This window comes from Typopeltis vanoorti, chromosome 20 (assembly GCF_054136105.1).
Source record: "Typopeltis vanoorti isolate ZY-2024b chromosome 20, IOZ_Tvanoo_1.0, whole genome shotgun sequence".
In the NCBI taxonomy this organism is placed as follows: Eukaryota; Metazoa; Arthropoda; class Arachnida; order Uropygi; family Thelyphonidae; genus Typopeltis; species Typopeltis vanoorti.
The window spans coordinates 48,573,969-48,595,395 of record NC_143568.1 but is presented as its reverse complement, the minus strand read 5'-3'; the positions used below and the strand labels follow the sequence as shown (position 1 = coordinate 48,595,395).

General features: G+C 36.8%; 1 protein-coding gene across 2 annotated transcripts in view; it reads right to left on the bottom strand.

Moving 5' to 3' along the window:
* Positions 1-21,427, bottom strand: part of LOC150095417 (ferric reductase 1-like) — a 218,180-nt gene that overhangs the window by 41,658 nt on the left and 155,095 nt on the right. For both annotated transcript variants that reach the window (XM_090410756.1, XM_090410755.1), the window contains 3 exons: positions 11,121-11,177; positions 10,878-10,977; positions 3,132-3,272 (listed from right to left, as the gene is read on the bottom strand). In XM_090410756.1, coding sequence (XP_090266882.1) covers positions 3,132-3,272; positions 10,878-10,977; positions 11,121-11,177 — 298 coding nt within the window. The remainder of the gene's footprint in view (positions 1-3,131; positions 3,273-10,877; positions 10,978-11,120; positions 11,178-21,427) is intronic.

Here is a 21,427-nt window from a genome sequence, read left to right as displayed (position 1 = left end):
CCTCATGGAGTCAAAGACTCATCTGCGAGGTTCTTTTATCACACACACACACAGCTCATCATACCAGGTTTTAAACACATTCAAACTCTTTGCAGACACCACATTCTCAGGCAAGGCATTCCAATCATTCATAACTCTGCACAAAAAAAAACCTGTCTCTCACTCCCCTACTCACACCCTCTTTATACGGTTTCCAGGGATGACCTCTGGTTCTCCCCCTGATCTCCCACTATTCTCTGTAAAACATGCATTGATCCTATAACAACCCCTTACCAAGTTGTAGGTCTCTATCATATCTCCCCCTCTTCCTCCTGTCCACCAGACTATGCAAATTACATCTTCTCAATCTTTCCTCATACTTGACATTCCAGAGGTCAGAAACTACCTTAGTCTCCTTTCGACCCTTTCCGACATCTTTTCACCTTTCTGAAAACCCAGTGACCAAATCTGGGCACAATAGTCCATGTGTGGCCTAATCAAAGCCTTATACAATGGAACAAGAATCTCCCCACTTCTACACATCAGTGTCCTCTGCATCATTCCCAGAAGGCTTTGTTTTAGATCCTTATCCACTATCACCCCCAGATCTCTTATTTCCTCTACCTCCAACAATATATTCTCAACAAGCATAAATTCTGCATCCCATCTTTGTTTTCCAAATTTTAAAACCTTACATTTTGCAACATTGAACTCGCATCCCCATTTCCGTGCCCAATCACTAAATCTATTCAAGTCTTCTTGTAAGGCCACAACATCTTCACAACACTTCATGGTTCATCCCAACTTTGCATCATCTGAATATCTCCATCCAAATCTTCACCTATATCATTAATATACAAGTTAAACAGCAATTGCCCTAAAACAGACCCCTGAGGTACTCCACTAGTGACTTTCCTTTTCCTGGACATTGCTCCCCCATACACAACTTGTTGATACCTATCAGATAGCCAGTCTCCAATCCAATGCACCAATCTAATATCCAACCCCATCTGCTCTAGTTTGACTGTCAACCTATCATGAGGAACTCTATCAAAAGCCTTTGCAAAATCCAAGTATATTACTGTGCATCCTTTTCCTCTGTCCAAGGAAACAGTCACTTTATTGTAATAAGTAAGTAGATTACTAAAACATGACCTCCCTTTAGCAAATCATGCTGTCCATCAAATATAATACCATTGTTATCAACCCAACTCTGGATCCTAGTTCTCACAAGCTTCTCCAACAACTTAACTACAACACCTGACATGCAGAGATAGGCCTATAGTTGGATGCTTGAGTTCAATCACCTCCTTTATGAAGTAGCACAATCTTGCACTCCTTCCACTCTTTAGGAACTTGACAAAGTGCAAGACTCATATTAAAAAAATATGTCAAGGCAGATGTCAACTCCCTGGCACATTCTTTCAGAATATGTGGCAATATATTATCAAGTCCCACAGCCTTATCAACATCTAGTTTACTGAACTCTCCATACACCTCTTGCTCACTTACAATCAGTCTCTCCTCCCCATCATCAACTGCTCTCAATCCCTCAATGAAGTCACATTCACAAGATTGAAAGATCTTTATGAACTGCTCATTAAGTATCTCGACCACACATTCTGCATCAGCTGTCTTTATACCATTTTCTCCAATCAATGTCATCCTTCCATAATTATTCTTTCTTTTGCTGGCTACATATCGAAAGAACTCCTTAAGATTCTTTTTGGCTTCATTAGCTAACTGCTGTTCATACCTCTCTTTAGCTACCCTCACCAAACAAGTCGCCCTCCTTGCTTGGTCTTTGTAGACCTCATGGAATTGGTTATTTCCAATTCTCTTATGCTGCCTCCACAATGTCCTTTTTCTCTGTATCGCATGCTTAATCTCTTTATTCATCCATCTCACACCCACCTTATTTAACCTTCTCACCCTTGGAATACATTTAGACATTGCATTTACTAAACAGTTTTTGAAAATCTCCCAAGCTGTACTGATCTCTTTTCCAGCTAACTCCTCATTATGATACCCATATCATGGAGGCAGAAGACTCATCACAGGAGACCACTAGCCAGTATTTAACACAATACCTATCATACCTCTCCTTAATTTCATTCACCAATCAAGCACTTGCACCCACCTCTGGCAACCCATCCATCACCCTCCAAGCTTAAAATTTAGTCCTAACATCCATGCTAACTACACTCTTGCACAATTTCCAAAGGTAACCCTTGATTCCTGCCATGTACTGAAAAGTCTTCAATGTCTATCCGATAAAACCTCTTTAATAACTTATATGCTCCTATCATGTCTCCTCTCTTTCAGCTATTAGCTAGTTTTTGAATTTCACAGACCTTTAATCTGTTATCAGATTATGACAGGTCTATGGAATGCTCCCTCTTCCTTGCCTCTGGATCCTCTCCACCACTTCACTCCACATAATCCAGATGACTAGATTTATGCACAGCATTCCAGATGCAGCCTTATTAAAGGCTTCATAAGGCAGGGATGGAGTGATTATTATTATTATCACCACCCTATCCCTGTTGTGATTAAGCTGAAAAGGTTAGTGAATGAATGGAGGATATCAGTTTTTTGCTGTTTCACTTGTTGCAGTATGACCACATTATGTTATGGCTAAAGTTTCAAGATGACCACATGTCTGTATCATAAGTTTATATTCAGGCCTACACTATACCCCACTGGGACATTGAAAGTCAAAAATAATGGAACAGGATGGTTATTTCTATTCACAGTCTTAATTTCTGCTTGTGCTCTGATTAGTTTGCATGCTAATTATGCAGGATAAAAAAATTACTAAAATTCCAGGTAGGAAAATCGTATCATGTCTATCTCACCATCAATTAGAAAATTCTGTACAAGTTCTTCATATTATGTATGGAATTCAAATCAGTCTTCCCAGCTAACAGGCAAATGTGATGTAACTGAGTTATGGTGGCATTTTATAATTGACATGTCCTAAACTACTAACTGTATATACTGTATGTGCAAAACATTGTAAGGGAATATATATGATCATTTAAGAGAAAAGTTATTAAATCCTGCTACTTAAATATCTTGAATATTATAATTTGGCAATAATTCAATAACAGGCCTTTAAAAAAAAAATAAGCCTAAAATTCTGTTCTTACTTTTCTTTTCTATGTACCATGTGTGAAGCTGCAGAACAAGATGAGCAACGCCATAAATTACAATGATGGTAGTCAACACCCAGTAGAATCCAGATGGCAAACCAGATGATGGCAATTGAACAGAATAGAAAATGGCAATAACTGAAAATAAGAAAGGTTTATTACCAAAATGCACTGCTATTCAAGTTATAAAGATACATGTAAAACTTGTAATGTCAAGAAAAAGTTAATTTTATTATTAATTATCTAAGCTCTGTAGAATTAGATTTAGAAGTCCCTTTAGCCATACCAATACTCAACAGGATTACCATACTTTGTCTTAATTTTAGAAATCAGCTTGGTACACTTGATTCCATGACAGTTAATCAGAAGACAGTCTACTGAATGGCAATTCATCGAACGACAAATCATTAAAGCAATTTGTTGAATAAACAATTAACTGAAATGACAATTTAACGAATGGCAGTTCATCGATTAAACAATTCATGAAATGACAATTTAACGAATGGCAGTTCATCGATTAAACAATTCATGAAATGACAGTTCATCACAAATGAAATTGATCGAAAAAACAATTCACTGATAATTTTTTGATGAATTTTCATATAATTCATCAATAGATGAATATTCTTGAAAACTATTGTTTTAAAGTGTTCGGTAAGAATATCTAATGTCACCCAAGATGTAGACAGCATGTAGGTGGTCATTGAGAGGTGATAATTATTGTTTTCTTACAACATTATTCTGTAAGCATATCTGCTACTTCATTGTGTAGACAGCGATTTATCACTAGATAAAAAGGTTCGTTCTACCTAATTTTTTCACTACAACAATGACTAGACTGAAATCAAAACTTACAATTTTTAATATAGATCATAACTATATAATTTTATTATATTTCATTCATCTAGAGCAGTATTATTAATATAATTTCTAGACTTCTTTACCAAAATTTCTAATAAAAGTGATCCTGTTGGAACTAAAACTGAACCACACAGACTTTTTGTATATTTTACAAATTCTGACTTTGGGAATTCCACTAAGTCAAAAAGTTAATGCAATATAAAATTTTGACGCATCCCTTTGAAGCCCCGAACATAATTGAACTGAAAATTGGAATGGCTCAACAAATTTTTGTAAAAGGTTCAAATATCAAATAGGAGTAAAATTCATCCCATGTAACTCATATATTTGGACGTCACATACTAATACCACTAATAATGGAGCTTTTCTAGTTCAGTTGGTATAAACAAAGCAGATTAGTTAGAAAGACCTGAATTATAATCCTGTGCATAACATGAAAAATATTTTATCAGTCCTCTTCAACTGAAGGAGAGTTATTTGGTCTCATATGGAGATGGCAGGGTTTTGACTCCTGGAAACTCAGGCATTTCATCCTGCAAACATGACCCAATGAACATACATATCTCTGGATATAAAACACTTACCAGATAAGGAAAACAAATAGAAAACCATCTTGTTCTCTAATTATTCCCTAGTAAAATAGCATTGTTACCCACCAGCCATTTGGCTGAGGAGAGAGGAAGATAAGGGTGGGGGAATAACAATTATAATACTAATTAAGATTTTTTGTATAATCTTTTGCAGATTGTGAGAAATACACATAAAATACATATACTGACTAAAAGGAATATCCCTCAAAAAAGCCAAACGTCTACATAATAAATATAAAGGGAATATCATACTATGCTTCAATTTACAAGTTAACCTATTAAAAACTGCAGTTCACGTGCCTTATAATTTTCTAGCAAACTATTCATTTGATGATTTGTAGTTTTGATGAACCAATTTTTCAATGAATTGTTGGTTTTTGATGAATTACTTTTTTTTTGAGGAATCATCAAATTCCTGACATGTACCCTCAATGGGTGTACAGGATATGATAGTACTACATGAAAAATTTACATCACTACTAACTTCCTATCTACAATTTTCCTCCAAATCAGTCTGTTACTTGTAAACTCCAACATTATCAGATCTTATATTTCTGTCATCTAAGGCACTTTGTACCGTATCAATCCACCTATATCTTGGTCTTCCTCTGGGTCGTTTTCCTGCCAACCTGGCAGAGAACACTTGTTTTGCTAATCTTTCCTTGCCCATTCTGTTTAAGTGACCATACCACCTGAGATTAGCTCTGCTAACACATTCCTGGATGCTGACAATGTCAAGTTCTTTCCTAATATCCTCGTTTTTAATATGATATTACCATTGATGCCATCTGTTCATGCCTCTAATCTTTTGCAAGACTCTCATATCTGCGGTCTCTAGTCTTTGGTCAAGTGTTTTACTTCTGATCCAGCTCTCAGATGCATAAGTTAAAACTGGTTTGAACACTCTTGTATACAGCTAATTTAGTGTTCCAACTAATTTCTCTCTTATTCCATATGAATTTATTCAATTGACTTCCTATCATACTAGCTTCGTTGATTCTGTTGTCTATTTCCATATTTAATTTACCATCTTCACTAAAAATCATGCCTAAGTAGTTGAAATGTTTTACTTGTTCCACAGGTTCTCCATTCACAGTCAACACAATGCAGTGTTGACATTTTCAACAAATCTACCTATTTTCATTGTCTGTCTTTTTAATGCTCACCTTCATACCATAGCTATTACAACAGTTATTCAATTTAATCAGGGAATCTTGCAAACTTGTAGCAGTTTTATTTAGAAGTATAACAATGTCCACATAAAGCAAAGAGCTGACATTAACATCTCCAATTCTGATATCATGTTTAATACCACTTTCTTTCATAATGTGATCCATATAGATAATGAATAACAGAGGGGATAATGTACATCCTTGTCTCACACCAGATTTAACATTAAACCATCTTCCTGTACTTCAATTCTAACTGCTGACTTACAACTCAAATAAAGACTCAGTATTGCTTGATATAATGCCCCATTGACACCATATAACTGTAGCGTATTGAATAGCTTCTCTCTTGGCACCTTATCATATGCCTTTTCCAGATCGACAAAACTTAAATACAGATCTACCTTTCAATTATTTCTTTTCCAATTAACTTTTGTTTGATTAATCATTTATTTGATTAATTGCCTTTTGGTAAATTGTCATTTGATAAACTGTCTTTCAATGAATTGTTTTCGGTGAATTTTCTGGATACCAGGACAGTTCTGTGGGCGGAAGAATTGGAAGGGTGAGATATCACCAGCGCATGGGTAGAAGAAATATTTATTAGCAGCAATGGCAAGTTGAATATATTGGGTGAAAATGAGAGCAAGACTTGGTGAAAAGTGGAAATGGAAACTGCAAGTGAAAGAGAGGTTATAGAAAAAATATAAGTGGAGGATGAAGAGTAGTTGCATGAGGAATATAGGACTCAGGCTAAAAAAGTGACTAGCATTGCAAGGAAGGCAAAACTTGAATATGAGAAGAGATTGTCCTGAAATCCAAGGAAAATTCAAAAGGAATTTTTTGTTATGATGCCCAGTAGGAGGAGAAATAATTGTGGAAGAATGACATTATTTGATGGAAATGGAGTCAACTGAGCAATGCAGAAAATAGTGGAGTTAATGATCACTTTACTGGGATCATTAACTCCATACAGCATTGAGGAGATGAAGATTATGTTATCTGTGAGTCAGCATGGATTTGTTATGGGCACTCTTGTTTTAGTGATCTAACTGCTTTTCATAATAAAGTAAAAAAGAGCAGGTGATGAGCGAAAAGCATTTGAAAGGGTGCCACGTAATAAGCCGATCCAATTCAGTTTGGTGAATTGGATTGCAGATTGGCTGTCTGATGGGTATTAGAGTTGTGTACAAGGGAGTGGTATCAAGGAAGCAGATAGTTACAAGTAGAGTCCCTCAGGACTTAGTATTGGAACTTGTATCATTCAACCTTAATGACTTTGGCAATGGATTGCAAGGAGATATCAGCTGCTTGCAGATGATGTAATGCTAATCTCAAATTGGTCATTATTAATGACCAATTTGAGATAGTTAAATTTTTCAATGACTACAAAGTCAAGTGATGTAAAGTCATTCACTGAAAACACATTTTGAAGAATCTCAAATTTTCTCAGCATTGTCAAGTAGTGTTAATTGAGCCTGATGAATGTTTTTGATATTTGAGAAAACTCAAATATCAAAAAATGGAAAGGCAGTAAGAGGCTAGATGAAATCCTTGTGCACTGACTGACTAATCAAACATTAATAATGAATGGCCCAAGGCAACAAGCATAAAATCAACAGCTAAATTTCAGCTAATTTGATATGCAGTTTTGAAAGATAGCATTATTAAACCTCTAGGTTAATGCAATTTTTTTTTTTTTTTTTTAATTCACTCAATTCACTGATGCTAGACAAATTTTGGATAACTTTCAAATCAGATTAAAAAAAAAAAAAAAAACTATAAAATTCATACATCCATCCATTTTTATGCATGCAGGCAGCAAATTTCTTTTTTGACAGTCAGCATTATTTAATGACCAATTTAATTACTTCAGTTATACTAAAAGGAAGCAATATATGCAAAATATGCTTAATTATGCATTTTTAATTTTCAAAATAATTTATCAATACATGAAAAAGGGTAGCAAATCTCAACCAAAAGTAAACTACCATACATTATCGCGTATAATGCAATCCACGTATAATGCGAACTAGAAATTTTGTTTGAAAACTAGCCCTAAAATGCCATGTCCACGTATAATGCGATCTGTTAATCTTGTTCCATAACATTATAAATAATACAATACGAATTAACAAAAGAAATATTTATTTTAAAACAAAATGTCAAAATCCTTTAAATTCTTCATCTTTTGAGTCATCAAACATTTCATTTATAAATTCATCTGTAGGGATTGCGTCATCAGTGTAGCAGTTGTCATCATCGTCTTCATGCTCTCCAATTTGTTGTGCGTCATCCTCGCTTTCGTATATGACGTGATCTTCAGATCCTTTCATTGAATTACTTATTCTACATTTAAGAAATGAGCGTTGAATCATTTCAGATGGTAGCGAATCCCATGCTTCTTTAACCCAGCTGGTGACTAGGGTGATCTCCGGCTTCTGAAAATTCCCACCCTTTGTCATCTTCACCAAACCAGATGACATCCATTCTCTCCATTTTTCATGTAAGTGATCTTTAAATGGCGTATTCAAGCTGACATCAAGTAGCTGCAAAACGGAAGTCAGACCACCCGGTATGACTGCTAGGTCTGTACATAGCTCATGTGCTTTCTCTTTGCTTGCCTCTGTTAAATGTGCCAGGAACATATCCCAGACTAGCATGCTTTGTTGACGTAACAAGGCTACCTGGACGTATGTTCCATACTTGATCCAGCCACAATTGTACACTTTCTTCATCCATCCAACCTTTCTGATTGGCACGAACAATTACACCTGGTGGAAATTTCATGTGCTTCGGAGTTTTCTTCCTTTTAAATATCACTGTTGGCCTAGCATGCATGCAGACGGTTTAGTTCCATCTGCCATGCATGCTAGAATGGTAAAATGCGTTTTTTCATGTCCTGTTGTTTTTATGAAGACACCTTTTTCACCAGCTGAATTTACTGCTCGATTCCCAGACATATCAAAGTACATGGGCATCTCATTCATATTGCCAATTTCAGAAAGTTCATATCCGTGATACTTCCGTAATTTTATGATAAATTTATGGAAGAACTGCACTTTTTCTTCAAGCTGCTTTGGTAACTTCTGCGCAATTTTTGTTCGGTGTCGTAATGTTAATGCTTTGCGTTCCATAAATCTGTTGCACCACCCAGGCGAAGCAAGAAAAGATGAAATACCTGGCGTGTCCTTGAATTTACCATTCTTGAGTTTTAGAGCTCGAAAACAAATTGCATTTCTTGTTACTATAATGCCATCGTGTCATTGCGTCAAAATCCATTCATTTAGCTCTTCTTCGAGTTCTGGAAAGGATGCTACACCTCCACGACAGGCACATTTCGTTTTGGGGATTTTTTTCAAGACTGTCTTTTTGCTTACGCCAAAGTCTAATTTTACTCTCTGCTACACCAAATTCTCTCATAGCAACACTATTATTATGTTCTTCTGCAAACTGCATGACACGTAATTTAAATCCTGCTTCAAAAGATGAACGTTTACGTTTCTGTTGGCTCATTTTCAGGCTAGGTTTGTTTAATGAATAATATTTAAAATGAACTGTGGTTAAACCGATATACCTAACTGTGCTCTATCTATCTATCTCACTGTGCTCTATCATTCGGCAATGGAGAGCACATGCGTAGATACGATGCACGCTCAGTCGCCGATTGCAAGTGGCTCAAGTAGATTTGGTTGCATAGGCATTAGGTAGTATATATTGTGTGTGCAAGTCTAATATTATTATTATTATTATTCCTGATACCTCCAAGGAGTCTGAAGACTCATCGCGGAAGGACACCTACAACTGTCTCAACCACTATACCGAACCTCTACTACGAATCGTCTCCATCAATGCCATCTACCGCCCACTTCCACCACAACTAGTATTTTTTTGTCTGTAAATTGCATGTGTTCTGAATGGCTGATTTGTCTGTATGTGGGATGAAAAACCCAAGTTTCCAGGAGAAAAAACCCTGCTACCTCACCTTCGATTGAAATCGTTCAGATAAAGATTCCTCCCGTCGTGACGAGAATCGAACTTAGGCCTATTCCAGTCGAAGGGCGCAATGTGCCGTCGTTCTTCCAATTGCACTACGGAGGTGCACAAATAATAAGATGTTATATTTTTTAGGATCTGCATATAATGCGAACCCCTAACTTTAAGTAGTATTTTTTACCATAAATTTTTCGCATTATATGCGATAATACACGGTAGTTAAAATTACCATTAAATTTTATCTTATAGGTGAAGATTCATATTATTTCAAAACTGGAGAGCAAAACCCCCAGTCCTTATCATTACTAATCAGTGGGAAGATCAACCCACAAGAATACTGAAAGTTAACTAAGTGCCAAAAATCATTTTTCAGTACAAAAAAATCAAAACAGTGCATCATTATATACTAAACACTAAGCCTGAGCTATAAGCAGCAATTCCAATGTGAAAATTAGGTTTAAGATTTATTTATATAGAAACAAAACACATTTCACAAGTCCTAAGCTTATTTTTAAAGTGGCATTAGTGATGATGCCAATTCAAAAATTAGTCTGTTTAGAACTTATCCATAGGTGACAGAAAACACTTTTTTTTTTTTTTTTTTTTTTAAATAGGCCTTCCATGTGGCTCCCATCCATGAAAATTGGGAACCTATACTACATTAGTACCATGGGTGTGCTGAGATTTTTTTTATTTTATAATTCAGAAATCCTGCTCTCAACCAAACATGGAGGTTTTTCAAGCCACTTCAGGTTTCTAATGAGCAGGGCAGCATACTAAGCAGTAAAATTCACCTCCCGCCTAAAGAGGATATTCACAAAACAATCCATGTACAGAGCAAAATTCAAACCTGGAGAACAGGTAAACTGCTCACTCCTCCACCCAAGACTGGCCAATTACTGTAGTAAGACTTCTCCCTCAAATTAATGCTACTGAGAGATGAACTGGGAAGTGTGGTGAAAAGATATGTTCACCACATATCTGTCAATCTAATCTTGTATTTCAGCCTAAAATAATCATGGCAGAACTGCTTATTAAAATCAAAACATCAATAACAGCACAAGCTCTGTATAAGAAATATTATAGTCTATTAAATTTTAAATACTTGATACAATTAGGTAACCAACCTGCAATAACATGAGAAATATTTCCCATTAACCAATGGAACCAGTTAAAGACTGGCCTTTTGGGGGAATCTGGAGCTGGACGGAAAAAGGCAATCAAAACCTGCACAATTATAAAACATGTTAGTGTAATGTACATATATACAGAAGCTCAAAACAAGTTTTCTGATGTGTGAGTTATGATTTAAATTATGCGAGTTGAATAGCGCTTATAAGTTAAAACCAATACAGACATGTGCTCCTTACCTGTATCAAAGCCAGTATGATGGAAACAAGTCCTAACACAGTATGATATGATCCTTCCTGAAAAATAAAATGAAAGTTTAATAAAAAGGTTATTAGTTATTAATGTCCCATGTAATTGGGACAGTAATTAATCAAGAGTATAGTATGATTTGAACCACTCTTGCATGTGCATTTATAAATGTCAAAAATTTTCAGCACACCTAACTACAAATATGAAATGATAAAAGTAAATTGTACATAAATTGTTCTTTAAATGGAATGATTAACTCTATAAATTTCTGGCCTAACCATAGGAAGATCCCTTATTCTCCCCACCATCACAGATCTATTATGGAAAGCTTTGGCACTAGATCCAAAGAAAATCCTAAGGAATTTTTTAGTATGTGGCCAGTAGGCAGAGAAACAATTGTGGAAGAACGACATTGCGGGATAAAAATGGGAATCGAGTGACTGATGTAGAGGACATAGTGGAATTGTTCAATGAGCACTTTATTGGAGTATTTCATTCTGGAGAAGGTTTTAATACTAGAGGGATAAGGCAGGTTCAGAGGTGCAAGAAGAGAGTGTGTTCCAAATACTGAGTACTCTGGATATCAGTAAAGCTGTTGGACTGGATGGTATTTCACCACGGGTTTTGAGAGAATGTGCTAAAGAACTGACAGCTCCGTTGACCTGGCTGCAGGAAAGGTACCCAGGGAATGGAAAGAAGGTAAGATAGGTCACTAGTGAGCCAGGCGCTGCAGACACGATTGGAAGAGCTCCTGATTCAGATAAGTATTATTAGGAATAATTAAGTATATCTGCATAATTGTTTGAGTAAGAGCGGCTGTAAACGTTGTATGCTACCGGTATTATTAGTGAGGGTGATTTTTCTTGTCTAAACTAAATTACGAAATCATTATTATTAGGCCTAGTAACCTGCAGAGAGAGAGAGAGAGAAAAAAAAAAAAAAAAGGCGGCGGCATTGTCATTCCATGATTTTAATTTAGATTTCAGTCATTTCGTTAAGTGTGAGGTCTGTTATATGCATTCCTTCGATTACATAAATGATTTGTGGATGTTTAGTGCAGATGGAAGAAGGGTGTGTGCGCGAAGTGTGACCTGAACGAGGAAATGATGAATGCAAATATGAAATTGATGACAGAAAGTGTAAGTACCGGTTGTGTCGTGAATGCACATTTTAAAGAGAAGGATGGTGAGAAAGAGAGGCGAAAAAATGTTAAAAAATTGGGAAAAAAAGAAAAAGAGCGATTTGAAAACCGTAACGGATGTTAAAAGGGACGAAAGTGAGGTGGAAAGAAACGAAATTGAGAGAACGAAAGTAGAAATGGCGTGATGCAGAAATCGCAAGTGAAAAAAATCGAAAGAATAAATGATAGTGAAAAAGGAATGAATGATGGTGAAAGTTGGACCGAAAGTACTGAAACAAAGAAAGATGAATGACAGTAAAAGTGAGAAGAATGATAGCGAAAGTTCGATGCGTGCTAGTCCGAAAGTATGGAAACAAAGATAGATAAATGAGAGTGAAAGTGAGAACAATGATAGTGAAAGTTGGATGTATGTTGGACCGAAAGTACGGAAACAAAGAAGGATGAATGAGAGGGAAAGTGAGAAGAGGGAATCGAGAGTTAGAAAGATTTAATAATAGAGAGAATGCATTGCGAGATTTGGAAGGTGAATTGGATTGGATGAGGCAAGAAATGAAACGGATGAAATTAAGAGAATTCAGGTCAAAACTATTAAAAAAAACCATGATGGCAAGAAAGAGTTAACGAAAGATGAGCGAGTGGCGTTGTATGGAGACTCCATTATTAAAGGTGTGCTAGAGGATAAAATGCACAATGTATGTTTTCCAGGCAGTAAAATGAGTAAAGTGATTGAGGCATTGGATATGAGGCAGGAGTGAGCAAAAGAGTTAATTGTATTAATTGATACAAATGATTTGAGAGAGAACAAAGAGCATGTCAAAATGAATGTCAGGAGACTGCTTGGAAAGATAAAAGAGAAGAGTGTGACAGGAAGGGTAGTCAGTGTGTTGCCTAGGTATGATTGTAGTGAAATGAGGTGGAGAGCAAGGATTATGAATGATATTCTGGCTGAAATGTGCGAGGAGATGGGAGTACAGTTTGTTAATGTGTGGAATGAGTTTGAGGGACGAAGTGAGCTGTATGGGAATGATGGACTGCATTTGAGTGGTTATGATGTGAGTCGGTTGGAGAGACTGCTACTGAAAGGTAGAGAAGTGAATAGAGAGAATAAATCAGATCGAGAAGGGAGTGATGTGGAAGAGCAGGAGAGTAAGACAGGAGAGATTGAAGTAGTGGAAATGAATGGGGAAGTGAGTGGTATGAGTATAGAAAATGAGAGAATGGGTGTGCAAGAGGAGCAGGGAAACTGAGAGGCTCAGGGTGTGCAAGGGTACACAGCGTGAGAAAGGTGGATGCTCCAAGAGGAGGTGAGAGCATGTGCAGGCAGGAAAGAAATGGGATGACCAAGAATCAAGAGGAAACAGATGGAATTGCAAAGGGTTCTGAAATGAAGAAACAGAAAGGGAAATAGACCCAGTCCTGCATGGAGAGATCACATCGAGTGAGTGGTATCAGTGGAACTAGCTGTAGATCCAGAAATGAGCTGTTGTGTTTGTATACCAATGCTAGGCATATAAGAAAAAAGGCAGATGAAATGGTTGCACTAATTGCATCTGTGCACCCAAAGATTGTCAGAATAAGTGAGACATGGTTAGATGAGGATGACATCCTGACAGGAATAGAGATGGAAAGGTATGATGTGTTTCCTGAGGATAGAAGGGGTAAAAAGGAAGGGGGAGTGCTATTGATGATAGAGAAAGAGTTATGTCCATACAAGGTAGAGATGCAAGAGGGAAATAGGGCCAGTGATTTTGAGGCAGTATGGTGCAAGATAGAGGTGAATAGAATCAAATACTTGGTGGGATGTTGTTATAGACCTGGTAATGTGGATGGTGGTGATAGTAAAATGTATAGTCAAATAAGCCATGCAAATAAGAAAAGGATGATCATTATGGGTGATTTTAATTATGGCAATATAGACTGGAATGAAGAGATAGCAACTGGAAGTAAAGAAAATGAGTTTCTTGAGTTTTTGAGGGATAACTACCTCAGACAGTATGTAACAGAGGGCACACGAGGATTAAGGGTCTTGGATTTGGTCATCTCATCGGAGGATATAATTATAAATGAGGTGTCAAATCATCCACCTATTGGTGAAAGTGACCATGAGGTGATTACCTGGGTGGCTGCCAGCAGTGCAAGGACCCCTGTAAAAAAAGGGTATATGTGGAACTACAAGGGGAGTGATTATGAAGAGCTCAGGAGACAGCCTACAGGTGTAGCATGGAAGGAGGAGTAGCTGGAAAAGAGATCAATGCAGCTTGGGGGATTTTCAAAAACTATTTAGTAGATGCAATGTCTAAATGTATACCACGGGTGAGAAGGTTAAATAAGGTAGGTGTGAGATGGATGAATAAAGAGATTAAGCATGTAATACACAGAAAAAGGGCATTGTGGAGGCAGCATAAGAGAAGTAGAAGTAACCAATTTCATGAGGTCTACAAAGTGCAGGCAAGGAGGGTGACTTGGTTGGTGAGAGTAGATAAAGAGAGGAATTAACAGCAGTTAGCTAATGAAGCTAAAAAGAATCCTAGGGAGTTCTTTCGATATGTAGCCAGCAAAAGAAAGAATGATTATGGAAGGATGACACTGATTGGAGGAAATGGTATAAAGACCGCTGATGCAGAATGTGTGGTCGAGATACTTAATGAGCAGTTCATAAATATCTTTCAATCTTGTGAATGTGACTTCATGGAGAGATTGAGAGCAGTTGATGATGGGGAGGAGAGACTGACTGTAAGTGAGCAAGAGGTGTTTGGGGAGTTGAGTAAACTAGATATAAATAAGGCTGTGGGACTTGATAATATATCACCGCGTATTCTGAAGGAATGTGCGAGAGAGTTGACACCTGCCTTGACATATTTTTTTAATACGAGTGTTGCACTTGGTCAAGTTCCTAAAGAGTGGAAGGAGGGCAAGATTGTGCCACTTCATAAAGGAGGTGATCGAACTCAAGCATCAAACTATAGGCCTATCTCTGTGTCAGGTGTAGTGGTTAAGTTGTTGGAGAAGCTTGTGAGAACTAGGATCCAGAGTTGGGTTGGCAACAATGGTATAATCTTTGATGGACAGCATGGATTTGCTAAAGGGAGGTCATGTTTTAGTAATCTACTTACTTATTACAATAAAGTGACTGCTTCCTTGGACAGAGGAGAAGGATACACAGTAATATACTTGGATTTTGCAAAAGCTTTTGATAGAGTATCTCATGATAAGTTGACAGTCAAACTAGAGCAGATGGGGTTGGATATTAGATTAGTGCATTGGATTGGAGACCGGCTATCTGATAGGTATCAACAAGTTGTGTATGGGGGTGCAATATCCAGGTAAATGAAAGTCACTAGTGGAGTGCCTCAGGGTTCTGTTTTAGGGCCATTACTATTTAACTTGTATATTAATGATATTGGCGAAGATTTGGATGGAGATATTCAGTTGTTTGCAGATGATGCAAAGTTGGGACGAACCATAAAGAGTAGTGAAGATGTTATGGCCTTGCATGAAGACGAATAAATTGAGTGATTGGGCAAGCAAATAGGGATGCGAGTTCAATGTTGCAAAATGTAAGGTTTTAAAATTTGGAAAACAAAGATGGGATGCAGAATTTATGCTTGGTGAGAATATATTGTTGGAAGTAGAGGAAATAAGAGATCTGGGGATGATAGTGGATAAGGATCTAAAATTTAGGGGATACATCACCGAAATTGTGAAGACAACACAAAGACTTCTGGGAATGATGCGGAGTACAATGACGTGCAGAAGTAGGGAGATTCTTGTTCCATTGTATAAGGCTTTGATTAGGCCACACATGGACTATTGTGCCCAGATTTGGTCACCAGGTTTTCAGAAGGATGAAGAGATGTTGGAAAGGGTCCAAAGGCGACTGAGGTAAGTAATAAGGTAGTTTCTGACCTCTGGAATGTTGAGTATGAGGAAAGATTGAGAAGATGTAATTTGCAGAGTCTAGTGGAGAGAATGAAGAGGGGAGATATGATGGAGACCTACAAGTTGGTAAGGGGTTGTTATAAGATCAGTGGTGGAGAAGTTCTACAGAGAATAGTGGGAGATCAGGGGAGAACCAGAGGTCATCCCTGGAAACTGTATAAAGACGGTGCGAGTAGGGGAGGAGTGAGAGGCAGGTTTTTTTCGTGCAGAGTTGTGAATGTTTGGAATGCCTTGCCTGAGAGTGTGGTGTCTAAAAGAAGTTTGAGTTTGTTTAAGGCTTGATATGATGAGATGTGTGTGTGATAAAAGGACCTCCCAGATGAGTCTTTGACTCCATGAGGTCTTGTTTAATAATAATGTCACTGCATAAGGGTAGCAGCAGACTGGAAGTGTCTAATTATAGGCCAGTTTGTGTGTCAGTAGTTGTTAAGGTCTTGGAGAAATTAGTGAGGAACTATATACAGCATTGGGCAGATGAGGGCAATGTTATCTGTGAGAACCAACATGGATTTGTTAAGGGGCCCTCTTGCTTTAGTGATATGATTGCCTTTTATAATAAAGTGAGAAGAGCAGTTGATGAGGGAAAGGCATATACTGCCAGTTTTTTGGATTTTGCAAAGGCATTTGACAGGGTGCCACATGACAAGTTGATATTTAAGTTAAAGCACATGGGTTTAAAATGAGCTGTGCAGAAAATATGCTGACAGTGCAGGGAAATTCGTACGGCAGTATTTGGCACAAGCAATGTATAATTGCATACCAAGGGTTAAGCAAGTAGAGTACGAGTGAAATTAATGAACCATGAAATCAAGCAAGCTGTGTTGGAAAAGAAAATGCTATGAAAGAGGTACAAGACAATTGGTGGCAATTGAATCACGAAGAGTATAAAGTGCAGGCCAGGAAGGTGATGAACATGGTAAAGGAAGAAAAGGTGCCATATGAGAGGAGATTGGCAGGTCAGGCCAAGATTAATTCAAGGGAATTCCTCTGCTATATAGCAAGCAAGAGAAAGAATAATTATGGCAGGTTGACACTGATGGATAGTCATGGCAACTGAGTGGATGTTTATAATGGAATTATTGAATGAGCACTTTTCAGCTTATACCATATTGGTGTAAATAATGCCATGCAATTTATAGAAGGGAGGCAAGTATTAGGAGAATTGGAAGTGAAAGAATTGGGTGTATCAGCTGTTGATTGTTTTAGATGTTAATAAGGCTGTGGGAATGGATGACATATCGCCACATATTCTTAAAGAATGTGCACAACAGTTAGCTATGCCCTTGACGTGGTTATTTAACTTGCAGTGGGTAGGGTTTCTAAGGAATGGAAAGAAGGCAAAATAGTACCACTCTACAAACATGGTTCTAGGACAAAAAGCTTCCAACAGGCCAATCTGTATAACTGCTGTTGTAGTCAAGGTGTTGGAGAAATTGATTAGGAATAGAATACAAGATTGGGTTGATGGACATAGTATTCTTTATGATGGTCAGCATGGATTTGTAAAGGGTAAGTCTTTGTTTTAGCAATTTACTTGCATTTTATGACAAGGTGTTAGATAAGGGAAAATCATACAGTGATAATATTGGATTTTGCAAAAGCATTTCATAGACTACCACATAAATGGGAATAGATAGTATATTGGTTAGATGAACCTGAAATTGGCTCTTTAAACAATACTAGCAAGTTATGTATGATGGAGAAGTGTCTCAAAGCAAGGAGGGTAAGCCAGTGACATGCCCCAGGGTTCTGTTCTTGGGGCCCCAGCTGTTTAACTTGTTTGTAAATGATATATCATGTGGACTGACTAGGAATCTTCAATTGTTTGCTGATGATAAAATATTGGGGAGAAGTAGCACTGCTGATACTAATTCCCTTAAGGAAGATTTGAATAGACTTTTGACTTGGAAGGAGTGGAGGTTATAGTTTTAATATTAGTAAGTGCAAGGTGTTGCATTTTGGAGGTGGCAGAAATTTAGGGCTGTGTACTATATTGATAGTGCTGTACTGCAGGAAATGGATGATATTCAAGATTTGGGAGTGAGGAAGCAGACTGAAGTTTAGAGGACAAACTGCAGGTATTGCAAAGACTGCATCTCATAATGCCATTATGATAGTAAGTACTCTGACATTTTTATGTGGTTCCCACCCACAAAAGGTTAAATCTTTAGTACATTTGTACTGGGGGTGGGCTAATGATTTTTTTTTTTCATTTCATATCAATTTTATATATATATGTATACATTTCTTTGTAATTTTTAAATAATACAGAAACCCTGCTGTAGAGACCAAACAAACTTTTTCAAGCCACCTCAAGCTTTCAATAAATGGGACAGTGGTCTCACACTGGAATATGAAATCCACCTAAATATGTAGGGATAAGGAGGTGGTTGTGCCACTGTATAAAGCACTGGTCAAATCACATTTGGACTATTGTGCTCAGATTTGGTTACCTGGTTTTCAATGTGATGTAGAAATATTGGAGAGTCCAGAGTAGAGTGACTAAGACAATAACAAGACTCTGGAATGCTGGCTATGGAGAGAGAGATGGAGAAGAATCTTCAATTCCCATTGTGACAAGAACAATATTTATATTGTTTTTAACTGAAAGTGAGTTAACTGATCACTTATGAAGGTGGTAGGATTTCCCCTCTCCTGGAAAATGTTTTTTTCAGCACTACATATAAGCAATTCAGCCAGAAAACATACAGCCACAATTAACAGAAACATACAATAGGTGGTAGATTGATCATGTAGTGTACTGATAGCAGTGTCAGATATCCTCGTGATGAATCCATGGACTCCATGAAGTGTTACGTAATAAAAAGTACAAATTATGTGCCTTACATGGAAAACAGTGAAAGACAATGTTAAAAAAAAATAAGAGAAGAAGTGTGAAGCTATAACATATATATTTTAAAGAATATATCATGGAGAGGAAAAATTTACTTGAGAGCTCATAAATGTAAATCCATTTCATAGTAATATTAAAGGAAAATTATAGTAATTATAATTAAATAAAAAGTAGAGAATGAGTATTTATGAAAGGAATTGCTATATTGCTACCTAAAACATTAAGCAAAAATCTGGACTAGCTGTAATACTAACTGACATACAGAAGTAAACTAGAAAAAAATTAAAAGATTGCAAGGATCTCTCATTATTACTACTCAAAGCCCACTGTTAAAGAAATGGAGGACTTTATCTCCTACCCTCCCAAAACTAGTTGAGTTCCCTGGTTGGGGAGTTAAATTTAATGTAGAATATTGATATTTCCAATGCCCAATTCACTATGATGATTCATTTTTGAAATTATGGATTCTACAACCATGTTAGAATAACTTTTTATTATCCTGATGTTTCGATCTTCATATCAAGATCATCATCTGGAGCAAACATAAATATACAAGACAAGTTGCATTACATTTCACACTGTAAGCTAGAGAAACAATGATTTGATCACATGCTACTCACTGGCATGACCTCTAGTGGAAAAAAAAAAAAATTTACATCAAGCTAATTTAATTTTTGATTACAGATGGTTTTCCTTCCGGTAACAGTGATGTCCTATTTCTATTATTACAATTGCTATTTTTGATTTGAAAAAAAATTTATAAATTACAACATAAATAAACTTTCTTATAGATTTTTTTTCTATAAGAAAAAAAAAGCTTTATATCAAGATAATCCAGATGATTATCTTGATATGAAGATCGAAACGTCGGGATAATAAAAAGTTCTTCTAACACGGTTGTAGAATCCATAATTTAAAAGATGAATGCCGATCACCGTGTAACACTAAAAGAAAGTGTTCACTGTGATTATTATTATTATCTGAGACCTCCAGGGAGTCAAGGACTAATCAAGGAAGGCTATAAATCACCCAAAACAGCTATCATACCTTACCTTAAATTCATTCATACTAGATGCACTCATTATCCCTACGGGCAAATTATTCCACTCACTCACTGCTCTCTGGGAGAAAAATCTAGCTCTTACTCCTTTCTTGACTGCAAATAAATTTAATTTCCATGGATGCCCCCTGTGTTCTCTCCCCACCTTCCATATAACGAAAAATTTCATCAGTTGATATCCTATAACACACATTCAAAAGTTTATAGACCTCTATCATATCACCACTCTTTCTCCTGTTAACCAGAGCTGCAATTCACATACTTGCAATCTGTCCTCATAATCTAAATCCCATAATCCAGATATAATCTTTGTAACTCTTCTTTGCACCCTTTCCACAGCTTCTTTATCCCCTTGGAAGCTGGGAGACCAAATCTACGCACAATAATCCAGGTGATCATGGTCTTATCAAAATCTTATAAAGATGCAAAATGACTTCCTTATTCTTCCATGTCAAGGTTCGCTTCAACATTGCAATTATCCTCTAAGTTGGATTTTTGCTATGTGACCTTTGAACTTTAAATTCCTATCCACCAATATGCCAAGATCCCTTACCTCTTCAGTTTCTTGTAGCATAACCCTGCTAATATAATATGCCGCTGGATTCTAATCATGCCAAAGTGCATAACTTTACACTTCTTTTCAGCCATTTTCTGTCCACTGCTGGATGAAGACCTCATTCAGTTCTTTCCACCTTTCTCTGTTCTTTGCAATGGTTGACCAATTTTCTCCCAACAAAATTTGACAATTCATCACTCCACCTCCTTTTGTGACATCCTCGGCCTCTTTTCCCTTCTTCTGGAATCCAGTTCATTAGTATGATGATCCATTGCTCATCTTCTCTTCTGGATAGATGTGCAGCCTATTTCCATTTTAGTCGCTTATGGTGAAAAATGATGTCAGTGATGTGAATCTGGCTTCTTATCCAGGTGTTTCACTTCTTATCTTTTAACATGATGCCTAACATCAACCTCTCCATTTTTCTTCAAGTTATTTTATTTGCCAGTGCTTTTGTTAGCGACCAAGTTTCACAATCATATGTGATGACTGGAAGCATACACTGGTTAAATGGCTTCCTTTTTAAACAGAGTGGGACATCATTGTTTTGAAAAATGATTTTCAATTTTCTGAATGCACTCCAGGCAAGTTGAACTCTATTTCCTTTTGGAGTCCACATTTTAGATCAATGAGATGACCTACGTATGTATATGAAGAGACTTTCCAAGAAATCGTTTTTTTTTTATTATGTTTTTGGTGTTACAAAATGATTAAACATGATTTTAGTTTTTTCTCTGTTTATTTTTA